At 63.9% G+C, this 13,605-nt stretch overlaps 1 protein-coding gene across 12 annotated transcripts in view; it reads left to right on the top strand.

Moving 5' to 3' along the window:
- NCOR2 (nuclear receptor corepressor 2) overlaps positions 1 to 9,508 on the top strand; it is a 172,213-nt gene extending 162,705 nt beyond the window's left edge. For 7 of the 12 annotated variants that reach the window (XM_036276293.1, XM_036276287.1, XM_036276286.1 and 4 more), the window contains 9 exons: positions 858 to 1,007; positions 1,166 to 1,311; positions 1,676 to 1,869; positions 2,644 to 2,793; positions 3,346 to 3,494; positions 4,159 to 4,212; positions 6,709 to 6,795; positions 7,820 to 7,999; positions 8,536 to 9,508. In XM_036276293.1, coding sequence (XP_036132186.1) covers positions 858 to 1,007; positions 1,166 to 1,311; positions 1,676 to 1,869; positions 2,644 to 2,793; positions 3,346 to 3,494; positions 4,159 to 4,212; positions 6,709 to 6,795; positions 7,820 to 7,999; positions 8,536 to 8,717 — 1,292 coding nt within the window. In that variant the 3' untranslated portion in view covers positions 8,718 to 9,508. The remainder of the gene's footprint in view (positions 1 to 857; positions 1,008 to 1,165; positions 1,312 to 1,675; positions 1,870 to 2,643; positions 2,794 to 3,345; positions 3,495 to 4,158; positions 4,213 to 6,708; positions 6,796 to 7,819; positions 8,000 to 8,535) is intronic. The other 5 variants (XM_036276294.1, XM_036276288.1, XM_036276284.1 and 2 more) reach the window with 2 other exon arrangements.
- The last annotated feature ends 4,097 nt before the right edge of the window (positions 9,509 to 13,605 follow it).

Below are 13,605 nucleotides of genomic sequence, written 5' to 3'. Positions count from 1 at the left end.
ATTTTATCATGGTTTTCTTTGATTTCCTTTTTTGGATTTTTTGCTTTTTTTTTCCTTCAATGAATGAATCTGTGGTGTTGACTTCCACCGCGCCCCCATCGCCCCCCTTCCGCCTTCGTCTGGGGAGCAGGGAGTGGGCTGCGGGCTCGGGCTCCATGTACGCCGTGTGGATGGCTGCATTTGGTTTGAAGGACACCTGCCCACGGGGAGGGGGGGCGCCCCACTTCCCAGGAGGAGCTGGGAGCCCGACCCCTGCATCCTGTGCAGGTTGTCAGGGAGCCCGGGAGGCCCTGGCTCCCTCTCCCCCTTGCTGACCCGCCACTCGCATCTGGGAAAAGGGGAGTCCTCTGTGCCCTGTCTCCTACCTCCAGCCCCAGCTCGGGGTGCCTCTTCACAGGACTAGGGGCTGCGGAGGCTGCCTAGGGTCACCCTGCCACACCCCCCCACTGACCTCACTCCCTCCGGCCCATCACGGCTGATGCACCCCTGCCCCAGAGACTGGCTCGCCCTCCCCACACCTGCCCCTCTGCCCACGCCTTTGGGTTTGTCTGTCCGTCCATGTCTCTCTCTCGCTGTCTCCCTAAGTCTGTCTCCATCTTTCACTCTGTCTGCCTGTGGGTCCCAGTCTCTCATTTTTTCTCCATCTGTCTCTCTCTGTCCTCTCTCTCCTCTCTCAGTGTACCCCAACCCCTGGCCAGCCAGCAGCCTCTGCCCCAGTTCGCCCCTCTCTCCATCCGCCCAGACACCCCACTCTGGCCTGGGGGACCAGCCAGTGTGGCGGGCAGGGAAGGGGGCTGGGAGGGCAGCCCGGCTTCAAGCGGCCGCCCGGCCTGACCCTCAGCCTCTCCCTGCTGCAGGTTACCATGGCGGCAGCTACAGCCCCGATGGGGTGGAGGCCGTCAGCCCCGTGAGCTCTCCCAGCCTGACCCATGAGAAGGGGCTCCCCAAGCACCTTGAGGAGCTCGACAAGAGCCACCTGGAGGTGGACCTGAGGCACAAGCAGCCAGGTGGGGCCCCTCCTTGCGCGGGCACCCCCACAGCCCTGCGGGACAGACCGTCGTACCCCATCACACACAGGGAGACCGAGGCACCCACGCGGGAGGACGGCGCTCTCTGGGCACACACCGTGCCCACCCCACCCCTGACCACTCTGCTCTGCCCACAGGCTCTGGGAAACTGGGTGGCGAGGCCGCACACCTCCCGCACCTTCGGCCGCTGCCCGAGAGCCAGCCCTCCTCCAGCCCGCTGCTCCAGGCCGCCCCCGGGGTCAAAGGGCACCAGCGGGTGGTCACCCTGGCTCAGCACATCAGTGTAACTACCCCCCCTGTCCCCTCCCATCACCTCCGCATGTGGGGCAGGACCAGACCCTGGGGTGGGGGCGGAGGGAAGACCACACACACACACCCCTTGGTCTGATGGGTAAACTGAGTCCTGGTGGGGTGGCTCGGGGATCCCCGAGTCTCAAAATAGATTCCACAGCCGCCCCCCTCCAGCTGACGGAGCCTCAGCGTGAGCCCCCAACCCACCCCCGCCAGCGGGTGGACCCTCCCCGCGCCCACGGGGCCCTGAGGCTGCTGGGCGGGGGACCCCAGAGCTCAGTCTAGCCCTCGCCCCACGGAGTGTTCTGGCAGGCGGATGGCTGCCACCTGACCCGGTGCCCCTCCCCCGCCCGCAGGAGGTCATCACGCAGGACTACACGAGGCATCACCCGCAGCAGCTCAGCGCCCCCCTCCCCACGCCCCTCTACTCCTTCCCCGGAGCCAGCTGCCCCGTCCTGGACCTCCGCCGCCCCCCCAGTGACCTCTACCTCCCGCCCCCGGACCACGGCGCCCCAGCCCGTGGCTCCCCGCACAGCGAGGGGGGCAAGAGGTGAGTGGCTCCCGCCGCCAGTGCGCCATGAGAAACAGGCCCGGGGAGACGGGAGCACCGGTTCAGGGTCCCGGCCGGGAGATAATAGCTGGTATCCGTGGGTTCCAGGGACCGAGCCAAACACCTAACACGTGTTAACCAGGACTCACCACAGCCCCAGGAAGTGTAGGCAGCATTGTCCCCATTTCACAGATGAAGAATCTAAGGCGTGAGAAGTGAACTCACTTGCCCACAGGGACACAGCCAGTAAGTGGCGGAGCTGGGATTTGAACCAGAGCCGTGTGACTTGAGAGCAGCCTCCCAGCGGGCACACACACTCGCCCCAGGTCACCCCTAGCCCCTCGGGGTTGCAGAGGAGAGGGAAGGTCCCCAGCTCCAGCGGTGACGCCGTTCCGGGTGGGGGGCACCGGCTGAGTGAGACAGAGGTGGGGAGACGGCAGGATTGCTGGGGGGACCGTGGGGTACCTGGCTCTGGGGTGCAGGAGGTATCTACAGACGTGTGTCCATGGGCCCATCCCGCCCGCGGCCTGTTTGCGTACAGTCCACGAGCCGAGGGTGGCTTGCCGTTTTCGAAGTGTTAACAAAAAGAGAAGAACATGTGGCACGGACCACAAGTGGCCCACAACACCGGAGACCGGCCTGGCCCTTCCCGGGAAAAGCGTGCTGAGCCCTGGCGTAGGGGGAGCCCAGCTTGAGCGGAGTGGAGCGAGGGATGCGCCCCCTCGGGGGAGAGCTCCGAGCTCTGACCACAGCCGGGACCCTTTCTGTGCTCAGGTCTCCAGAGCCGAGCAAGACGTCAGCCCTGGCCAGCAGTGAGGACGGCATCGAGCCTGTGTCCCCACCAGAGGGCATGGCAGAGCCCGGGCATCCCCGGAGTGCCATGTACCCTCCGCTGTACCGGGACGGGGAGCCGGTGGAGCCCAGGTACCTATTGGCAGCCCCCAGCACCGTGGAGGCTCAGGACCCAGCCCCTGGCCCTCCCTCGGCCTCGAGATTAGCAAAGGCTTCAGTGTGCAGCCGGGGGGCCTCCGTGGCCCTTTCCCGGCCCTTGTGCTGGTGTCTCAGGGCAGGCCAGGCCCCGGCGCTGGCACACGGGTTAGAGAAATGAGCTGAGTTGGTGGACCGAGCTGGGGCCCAGGGTGGGGCAGAGGCACACAGCTAGGCCCGCTGGCCTTCGGAGAGACATGGTCTGAACCGACTTCCGGTTCCTGAGTCCCTTTTCAGGTGTGTGTGGCAGGAAGGGCTGTTGCAGGTAGACAGGCCCACCAGGGCAGCTGGGGTTCTCCAGAGATTCCAGGACAGGTGAGCTGCAGGGACAGTGCAGGAGATGTGGTCCCTAAGGGGTGGGGATGCAGCCAAGCCCTGGGAGGAGTTTGGATTTGAATTTCTAAGGCAGCTCAGGGGGTGAGTTCCCCGTCATCAGAGGTGTGCAAGCTCCACTCGAAGGGAACTGACCCGGGTGTCTGATCCTCGAAGCAGGATGGGCTCCAAATCTCCAGGCAACACCAGCCAGCCGCCAGCCTTCTTTAGCAAGCTGACCGAAAGCAACTCCGCCATGGTCAAGTCTAAGAAACAGGAGATTAACAAGAAGCTGAACACCCACAACCGGAACGAGCCAGAATACAGTAAGAGGCCACCTGTGGGGCCGGGAGCCGGGTTGGGGGAGGGGCTTCCCAAAGCCAGGTGGGCCAGGTGGACCGCTGCCCGCCCCTGCCACGGCCCTTCACCTGTGTTCTCTGCTGGGGCGCTACCTGGCACAGAGCACGGCACCTTAGACAGTGCCCGCACACGGGGGCACTCGGGGAATACGAGCGTGAACGGCCTGTGCTCAGCCCCGTACGGGCACCAAGCATTGGGGTCAGAGCCCGACAAGGGCCCGTGTGTCCCCCGTTCACAGTGGTCGCCCCGTTCACGGGGTTAGTGCCGTGAACCAGGACAGCAAATGACAGGAGGCTGTCACAGTCCCCGGTCTCAGGAAGCCTCGCTGGCCAGGAGAGCTGAGGCCTCCCGGAGGCTCTTCTCCTGCTGGGACCGGACTAGGGACCTCGCAGATAGTCACTGGGCCAGGCCGGTACCTCCAGAGCCTGGGCACGTCGGTGCACAGGCCCGCAGGCCGGCAGCCCGAGGGAGCTGGTTAGAAACACGGCCTCAGGACCTGCCCAGCAGGACCCGTTCTGCATGAACCAGCTCCCAGGTGTGCACCTCACCGAGACCACACAGGCGACAGCGGGGCTGACTTCCCAGAACTGTCTGCTGTGAGTCTCACCCACGTCCTCCCGCTCCCTCCAGATATCGGCCAGCCTGGGACAGAGATCTTCAACATGCCTGCCATCACCGGAGCAGGTAACCACCCAGCCCCAGCTACACGGCCACCAGCCCCCTCCCTGCCCCTTCCCCAGCACAGCTGCGCCCTGGGGACTCAGGCTGGAAGGAGACTGGGGAAACCCGGCCTCGGAGGGTACTGGATCCTCTCCCCAGCCGGAGGCCTGATGACAGAGGACCTTTCTTAGTTCCGGTGTGTCCCCTCTGAGCTAACCGGCCCTGCAGGGGGGCCAGCGAGGCGTCCGTCTGGAGGGAAAACTCCGAGGCCCCGGTGCGTTCAGACAGACGCACACGGCTCCCCGGGGACCCACCTGGTCACTTGCTGCGCTCGGGTGGGGATGTGAGTGTGTGGACTGGGGGAATGGCCCTCACTCGGGGCACTTGATAGTTACAGCGTCCGTTTGACTTGAAAATTCAAGCCAGGGAGTTGGAGAAATAATACGGTGTATTATGGAGATGGGTCGGAAACACACATTTTAAGCTAAAACCTAAGCTTTCTATAACATTTTGGACTTGTGAGGGCCTGGGGTTGGACCCTAGCCTCCGGTAGGGGCCACACTGCGAATTTCTGGGGGAGGGCCAGGTAGGTCTGAGTCTGATGTTCGGGGTCTGAGCCCAGAGCAGACTGGGGGCTGGTGCCCTCTGTGGACGGGCCCCCTGTGGTGGGGGAACCGGGTGTCTGCAGGGCTGTTGGCTCTGTGCTGTGGTCAGAGGGAACAGGGGAGATGCTGACCTTCCCTGGGGCCCATCGTCCCTGGGACTGTGGTCAGCAGAGGACAGCCAGGGCCTCCGAGTGCGGGTCCCCCGACCGGGTCGTGTCTGTCTCCTCAGAGACACTGGGGGTTTCTCTGAACCTCGAGCAATGGGGAGGAGACAAAATTTGTCCCAAACAACAAGATGGTTAGAAACAAATGTTTCTGGAATGTTCCAAATCTTGACATAGGCAACTAGACACATGGGTGCCAATGTATGTCTAGAGAAATTCACACCAAGGGTACACTGGAAATTGGTGCTAACACTTGTAAGTTATGTTTGACGTTTTTTTTTTTAAGCTGTTTAATGCCCACGAGAAAGCTTTGCCCAGATCCTGGTCTCTCTGGCTGATGCCCAGCTTCAGACTTTGTAACTGGAGATGCCAGACGGTGATGGGCAAGCTTCCTGCCCCGCAGGGTCAGCCCTACGAGCGTGACCTTGGGGAGAAGGCGCACCACGTGTCATCACTGAGACCCCAGTCTGACCGGAGGCGTCACGGCCTGTGTCCCGTGTGACCTTTCCCCCCTTGCCCAGTGTGTGCTCAGTGTAGGACTGCAGGGACTGCGGTCAGCCTCACCGTGCTGGGAACTCTGCTTTTTCTTGAGGACGTGGCCTTTTTGTATTTTAAGTGCTGATGAAATGTGGCCAGGACACAGCGCAATGGCGTCCCCTGGATTCAAAGGAAGTGAGAGGAACTAAAAGGAAGAAAAGAAACACTGTAGTTGCCAATCCGTGGCCACGGAAGCGGCCACGTGGCTGCCTCCGCGGGCCGGCAGGGGCTTGAGACGAGGGGGGTCAGGAAGGCGCGCCTGGCCCGCTCGGCGTCCGCGCGCGCGCAGAGCAGATTCACATTCCCGGCGATGTTGCCCCACGGCTGACCGCTGGGGCGGTGCCGGCCGCGTGTGGTTTAGCAAAACACTCTGCAAAGAGACGCTTCCCCCGGTGTTTGCAAAACCCCCGGACTGGGTCACGGGAAGAAAAGAAAGGGTCGGAACACCTGGCCCGCAGGAAGGGGCTTCGTCGGCGTGGCTTCGGGGCGGGTGTGTGGCGAGATCCGCCTGGGGCCAGTGTGCCGATTGGCCCTTTCTGACCAGGTGTCCGGGCCGGGGCGGCCGTCCAGTAGTCTCCAGCTCTGCCCTGTCCCCTGCACGCACGTAACTGCATGGCTACAACCCCTCACCGTCCTCTCTGCACCTCTTTTTCCTTGTGGCTCCCGGGTGGGGAGAGTTAGGCCCAGCTGGGGGCAGACGGGGCTGAGGGTCCCAGGCCTCGTGGGCAGGGGCATGGGGGTGGGGGCTGCCTGGTCACCTTCCCCCCAGTCTCTTTCCCAGCCCCCTGCCACTCCCGTGTTATGCCCAGTACCAAGCTCTGGCTTGACTTAGTTTCCCAATGGCCCCTTCCCAAACAGGGGGGCCCTCTGATCCCCTTCTTTCTAAGCCACTCAGAATTTTGAAAAAGGAGCAGCCCCAGCTAGGACTAGGGGGGGCAGAAAGGGCCTCCAATTTCCCAGAGTGCAGAGGGGCAAGAAGGCTGGGGCGGCACCAGCCCCCCACCCCCACCCCAGGGACGCCTGAGCGCCCCAGGGCCCCGTCCGCGGGAGCCCTGCCCCCACCCCAGCACGCAGGAAAACCAGGGGGGTAGGGAATGAAGAAACAAACGTGTTGCTTTGCCAAAATGTGCTCACTGTGTATTCTCTCTCCTCCCTCTCTCCCTCTCCGCTGCCCTCTCTCCGTTGTCCCCCTGGCCCGTGTGTCTCTCTCCCAGGCCTCATGACCTGCCGAAGCCAGGCCGTGCAGGAGCATGCCAGCACCAACATGGGGCTGGAGGCCATTATTAGAAAGGCGCTCATGGGTAAATATGATCAGTGGGAGGATCCCCCGCTCGGCGCCAATGCTTTTAACGCTCTGAATGCCAGTGCCGGCCTGCCCTCTGCTATGCCCATAACCGCTGCTGACGGACGGAGCGAACACGCACTCACCTCGCCAGGTCTGCAGGCCGCCTCTGCCTCGGCCCCCCAGCCCCCTCTGTCCCCACCTGGTGTCATTAATCCTCCTGCCTCCAGTGCCTCTCACCGACCCCCTCCAGCTTTAGAGCTTCTGTTTCTGTGCGTGTTTGACGGGGTTCTGGGGTTGGCTGACCCCCTAGCTGTGCCGGCACCCCGCGTGTCCACGTGGCCCCGGCCCCCCTCGCCCACCAGGCCCCAAGGAGCTGCTTTTCTGAAAACACTCACACTGCCGCCCGGGCCCTGCCCTCCCCCGTCCGTCCCTGCTGGACATGGGGGTGCCGTGTCCCACCCTGTCTGTGTGTCTCCTTGGGGGAGATCAGGCTGGAGTGAGGCCCGCCCACTCTCTGTAGATCGGGGGGACCCTGGGCTCACCGCTGAGAGGCCTGCCGGGGCCCCCGTGCATGTCCACTGCTGGCCCTAGGGCTGATGGGAGGAGACCAGTGTGTGCCAGTCCCAAACTCAGAGGGGCCAGCTCCCCTGTGCCCGGGGCACACTGTGTATCAGAGCAAGGGTTGGGCAGAGCGCAGGTCTGTCTGTCTGACCTGCACCCTGCAGCTTCGAGACGTTTCTAGACTTGAGTCCCTGGCCTCGGGGGTCCTGGCTCCCTGCACAGGGCCCGCTGTCTGCCGGCTCAGCGCCGTCCCGGGCAGTGGTCTGGCTCAAGCCAGAGGCCTGGGGCTTCATGCTCAGGGTCTCAGCCGCTAGGTGGGTAGGTGGGCTGCAGGGCAGCCGGAGGGGGCTTTGCAGACAGTCCATCCAGTCCCTCCAGTAGACACCCCGAGACCCAGGCCCCTCCTAGGGGCCCCCTCCCCCCATGGTGTGAGTGGTCTTGGCATCACAACATGGCCCCTTCGCTCATGTCTCCTGCAGGCGGCGGCGGGAAAGCCAAAGTCTCTGGCAGACCCAGCAGCCGAAAAGCCAAGTCCCCGGCCCCAGGCCTGGCCTCTGGGGACCGGCCACCCTCCGTCTCTTCGGTGCACTCAGAGGGTGACTGCAGCCGCCGGACACCGCTTACCAACCGCGTGTGGGAGGACCGGCCCTCGTCTGCAGGTGGGCACCGGGGGGTCAGGCGGAGGCCCCGCCCTGGGCCCCCCCAGCTGTCTGAGCAGCTACTGTGTGGGGAGCTGAGGCCAGGCCTGTGCTGAGAAGCTGCTTGGGCAGTCGGGGCGTCTGGGAAGGGCCCGGGTGGAGGGAACAGACCCAGGAAGCCGAGAGAGGGGGGTGGGCAGGGCCCCGTCCCAGGGCCGGGTGGCTGCCAGGCGCCGGTTTTCTTGATGAGCAGGAGGAGGTGCCTGAGGTTTGGGTGGGGAAGATCTGCGTGGGTTCGAGGGGTCTGTTGGCTGCAGAGCCGACCCAAAGGGCAGGGCAGAGCAGGAAAGCCAGGTCCTGCCAGGGACAGGTGGCCAGGGTGTGATGGCTGGAGGGGGGGCAGGCAGCAGTTTTGAGAAGCCTTCCAGGGTTCAGAGGGGCCAGGACAGCTGTCTGGCACAGGAGGCCCGGGCCCCAGAATCCGGTGTGGCGGGTGGGCCTGTGGGGGCTGCCTGGCTCACCAGGGCCTCCCGGGTCTCTTCTGGTCTTGCTGGCAGGTTCCACACCGTTCCCCTACAACCCCCTGATCATGCGGCTGCAGGGCGGTGTCATGGCCTCCCCACCCCCACCGGGCCTCCAGGCCGGCAGTGGGCCCCTCGCCGGCCCCCATCACGCCTGGGACGAGGAGCCCAAGCCGCTGCTCTGCTCGCAGTACGAGACACTGTCTGACAGCGAGTGACCGTCAGCATGGGGTGGGGTGGCACCAGGGCCCAGCCAGCACCCTGAGCGGCCAGGTGAGGAGCGGGCGGCTGCCGACTCCCCTGATTGAAGAAGGAGCCCCCGAGTCTGCCTGTGCGTCCGTCTGTCCATCCGTCCGTCCAGAGCCGGCATCCTTGCCTGTCTAAAGCCTTAACTAGGACTCCCGCCCCGGGCTGGCCCTGTGCAGTGACCTTACTCAGGGGATGTTTACCTGGTGCTCGGGAGGGGAGGGGCCGGGGAGGCGGCGCAGCCAGCGTGTGGTGGCCACACGTGGAAGCTGGGATGGCCAGGGACCCAAAGCAGGATGACCACGCACCTCCCACGCCACTGCCTCCCCCCCTTAACGCATTTGGAACCAAAGTCTAAACTGAGCTAGCAGCCCCTGCGCCCTTCCTCCGCCCCACCCCGCTTAGCGCTCTGGGCAGGAGGACGTGGCCCTGTCCAGCCCCCAGCGCGCTCGTCCCGGTCCCCACGGGCTGCCCCAGCCACCGAGACTGCTGGAAACCAATTCAGGCCGGACGGGCGGGCGAAAGGGCCGGGTGCGGCCTGGGGCGAGCACTGCTCGGGGAGCTGGACGTTGTCCCCACACTTCGTTGCCGCAGCCGTGGGAAGGAAGGCAGGTGTAAATGATGTATTGGTTTACAGGGTATATTTTTGATACCTTCAATGAATTAATTCAGATGTTTTACGCAAGGAAGGACTTAACCCAGTATTATTGCTGCTGTGCTTTCGATCTGCTTACCGTTCAAGAGGCGTGTGCAGGCCGTCGGGGACCCCACGCCTGCAGCCGAGGGGCAGGGCCGCCAGCTCGCAGCCCCGCCCCCGCCCTCCCTCCCTTCCTTGGGCAGAATGCATTTGATGGGTATTCCGTGACCGCCATCTGCGCACGGCGGTGGCGTTCCGTCATTCACACACATCGTTACCATTAAAAAGCGAATTATACTCGAGGGATGGGCTTCTTCTCTATCTCAGACTGGGCACCAGGAGGGCGGGAGAGTGGGGGTTGAGGGACAGTGGGAGTGTAGCCTGGGGGGAAGGCGCCCCTAACTCAGCAGCCTGGGCCCCTTTGCAGATGAGTATTGAACCCACGGTAGGCTGTCCCCATGAGGGCACGGAGGACTCGGCCACGGGAGAGGCACACGCTGGTTGAGGGTGTCCCGTGTGCCATCACCAGCCGCCGAGACTTGCCCCGCTGCCTAGACGAGCGGACAGGCGAGAGCAGCTGACCTGCCTGGGCCGCGGAGCAGCTGCCCTTTGGCTCCTCCGGCTGCTGGACTCACCTGGCTCAGGAGGAAGCACACGTGCCAGCCGGGTGCCCACGGGAGCCCAGCGAGCTTCAGACAGGCCGGACTCTGCCATGGACCCACGTCCCTTTCCACGTGGGGGCGCCAGCAGCCTCCAGCCCTCCCCCTTCTGCTCCCCGGCATGCATCTGCCCGCCCCCCGCCGGCCCAGCCTGTCTTCATCTTACCCAAGCTCAGCGTCTCGTGTGTGCATCTCACTCCGCTGCCAGGCTGGGTGCCTGGTTCTGGAAGGGCCTTGGGGAGACCTCACTGCCCGCCTGTGCCCTGTCCCTAAGCACAACTGCGCAGGGCGTTGGAGGCTCGTGGGGGAGGCGCTCTGGTGAGGCAGGCATAGGGCATGTGCTGTGGGGCCCTGCGGTGCCGCTCCCGCTGGACTGGCCCAGCTTCAAGGCCCCCTACTACCACCCCGACCCCAGGGTGTCACTGACCTGAGTGTGACCTCTGGTACCCACCCCTTCTCCAATCAGAGGTCAGAGGGCCTGCACCCCAGCAGAGCCGAGGTCAGTCCTGCACTGTGGGGTGAGGACCCCAGCCCGGCCCGACGTGGAGACAGTTGGCCCAGAGACGGGCACAGCAGGCTGAGCGCTGGGGCTGCCCCTGGGACAGGCTTGGTCCCCAGGCTCTGGGAACCTTGGGGAGCTCTGGGGGTGTGGGAGGCGGAGGACTAAGCTTCTCCGTCTGCCAAGCCTGGGGTCCTGGCATCCACCCTGGCCTCGGCCCACCCAGGGACAGACGAGCCTGGATGCCCAGAGGCCCCGGAGCAGGCCAGCACCTGTGGCCAGTGGGCCATGCTCCTTCAGTTCGGGCCCAGGGCCTGTGCCCCTCACCCAACATCAGGCTTCAGCCTCACACTCAGCACTTCCGAAGGGTCTGGGGGCAGCGAAGAAGCAGGGTGCAGGAGAGAGGAATCCCGGCCTCCCAGCAGCCCCCCTGGTGTGGACTGGGAGGTCCAGGGGGGTGGGAGTGGGGGTGGGGAGCAGTCTGCAGACTCAGGGGCTCTGCCCAGCCTCCCTGGCACTTTGTGAGCCTGTGCCATGAGGCAAAATGAGCAGAAGGCTTTGCAGCCACACGGCCTGGCTTCCAGGCCTGGCAGCGACATTCTGTGTGACTCTGGAGGCTCCGAGTGCCCTGGGCCGTTTTCTCATCTGCCCTGCACGTTGCTCCACCGGCACCAACAGGGCTCAGCCTAGCTCTGGGCTGCAGTACTGACGCCAACAGGCAGGTGGCAGTGTCGGGCCAGCAGAGGGCCCTGTTCTGGGCCGGGTTTCCCTCCACAGGGTCTCAAGTGCCCCCACTTGGAACCCAGCGTGGGTCCCGTGGTGCCGGCCGCACCAGCTCCCAGGTGTTGGCCATCCGTGCTGGTGCTGCCCAGGAGCCCCCGGCACCTCCCTCAGCCGTGGTCAGACCAGAGTGATAGTGATGTGTATGAGGGGGTACATGTCTCAGCCGGCATGGTCATCTCTACCAGCCCCCCACCTTCCCCATCTCCCAGGCCTCAGAGTTGGACCCCCATCGAGGGCCAGTGGCACAGACCTTACATGGGGGTGTTTGCAGGGTGTCGGGAGAGCTCACGGCCTCCTGGTGCCCTCGGAGGGTCTACCCCCACCCTGTAGATTCCAGCAGCAACCGGCCAGTCCCCAACCCTCGAAGAGTTCACCCCTCCCATCTTGTTTCATGTTCTCACTGCCCGGCCTCTAAAACAAAGCCTGAATCGTTCACCCAATCCCCATCTCCCTGGAAAACTCCTGCACACACTTCAAAACCCAGCTGGGGCATCACCTCCCCTAGGCATTCATCCCTCCCTGTTTCTCCTTCTGACCCTGAGCCGCTCGGCCACTGTTGACCTGAACTGATACTGTGAGGATCAGAAAATTAGAACGTGATTTGTCAAGTGAAGGGCAGTCGTTGGCAAATGTCCCCACCCGTGGCTTAGAACATTCGGAAGGAAGTTGGTTATAATGCAGGCTCCCGGGACCCACCAAGGGCATGTGAATAGATTCCCTAGGTCCAGGAGGGGCCTGGACATCTGTTTCCAATAAGTAGCCCAGGTGTTTCTCGTGCAGGGGGTTCCCAGCCTCACTATGGGGGTGGGAGTGGTGCACCCCCACCTAGAACCTGGCCCCTTCCGTCTGGCCAGGAGGTCTCCACAGAAGGAGGCCCGGGCCTTCAGCCCCAAGAGCCACCTCCCACAGAGGGCAAGAACGGCTGGCCCTCACGGCTGGCTCGGGTCGGCTCAGAATAAGCATTCCTGGGGCCAGGTAACAACCTGAGCAGTCAGGGTGGCTTCCTGGAGGTGGTAGTTCTAGGGGGAAGGATGGGCCGGGCAGAGGCTGGGCGGTAAGACCCAGCCAGGACGTGGAGGGGCCCGGGGTGGCTGGACGTCAGCATGGGGCCCAGGAGTTCCTGAGGAGCAGCAAACGGATGCCCAGGAAGGCCATTTGCTGTTTTTCTGCAATCGGGGCAGCGTTGGCTTGCAAGGGTGCTGGGTGGATTGGGAGGGAGAAGCAGCTGGAGAGTTTTCCCGTCTGTACAATGGGACGACGATACTGCCTGAGCGCACTCAGGCACCGCTGCTCACCTGTGTGGGCAGGGTACGAGGCGAGGAGCAGAGCAAATGCGTTTGATGGGAAAGGACTGGACGGGAGGAAAAGTCCAGGTGGCCGGCAGCTGGGAATCTTATTTGCATAATTTGGGAATAAACCTCTAGAAGCTGGTGGGAGGGCTCCTGGCCGGTCTGTCCTTGAGGAAGCTAAGGAGGGCCATCCGAGGAAGCCGCCAGGGTGCAGCTCTGGTGGCCAGGGGACAGGCTGTCCTTTTGCAGCCCTGGAGTTACGCCAGGTCCCACTTCCTCGTTAGAATGTCTCACCCGCTGCCACCCAGAGTCAGTGAAGATTAAGCACGTGAAATGCGGACAGCCGGGCCAGGCTGTGTGCAGACAGAGTGCCCTCATCTGCTCTTGTCATTCCTGGAGATGGGACCCTTCGAGCCCGGGCGGGGGGTGGGGGGGCACCCGTTTTGGGTGGTGGTGGGGAGTTTGATTTGAGGCTGGTGAGTGTGAACCCAGAGATTGGCAGGGGTGACCGCCGAAGAAACAGTACGAGGGGGTGGTGCCAGGTGTCTGGCTTCTGCCCCTGTGGGAGCTGGCGCCTGGCCCTGCCCCCCAGAAGGGTCTGGCTGGGTCTGGCTGTACCAGAGACTTCACAGGCATCAATTTTATCACCCGGCAGCCTGGGAGGTCAGCCCGTGCGCCCATTTTGCAGAGGCTGAGAGAAATCAAGTCACACGCCACCAAGCCCATCCCCAGTGTGGGGGGCTTAGTTCCTTAACCTCTCTGATCAGGGGAGGCTCGAGGGGGGCCCGCAGGATGTTGAGCACGTGCCTGGACCACATGGCCCTCTGTCACTTTTACACGCTGCAGGCAAAGGTTCAGGCGGCAGGAGGCCCCACTGACCCTGCTCACGGACCTGCTGGGACCCACCCCTCGAAGGAAGGGTCTGTCCCCTGCAAAGAGCCTCTGTCAAAAGACCCCCACCTGCCGCACTCACAGAGGACACTGAGTCCCCCA

The sequence above is a fragment of the Molossus molossus genome, unplaced genomic scaffold (assembly GCF_014108415.1).
Source record: "Molossus molossus isolate mMolMol1 unplaced genomic scaffold, mMolMol1.p scaffold_m16_p_22, whole genome shotgun sequence".
In the NCBI taxonomy this organism is placed as follows: domain Eukaryota; kingdom Metazoa; phylum Chordata; class Mammalia; order Chiroptera; family Molossidae; genus Molossus; species Molossus molossus.
The sequence above is the reverse complement of the archived record's forward strand: the minus strand, read 5'-3'. Positions and strand labels throughout refer to the sequence as shown.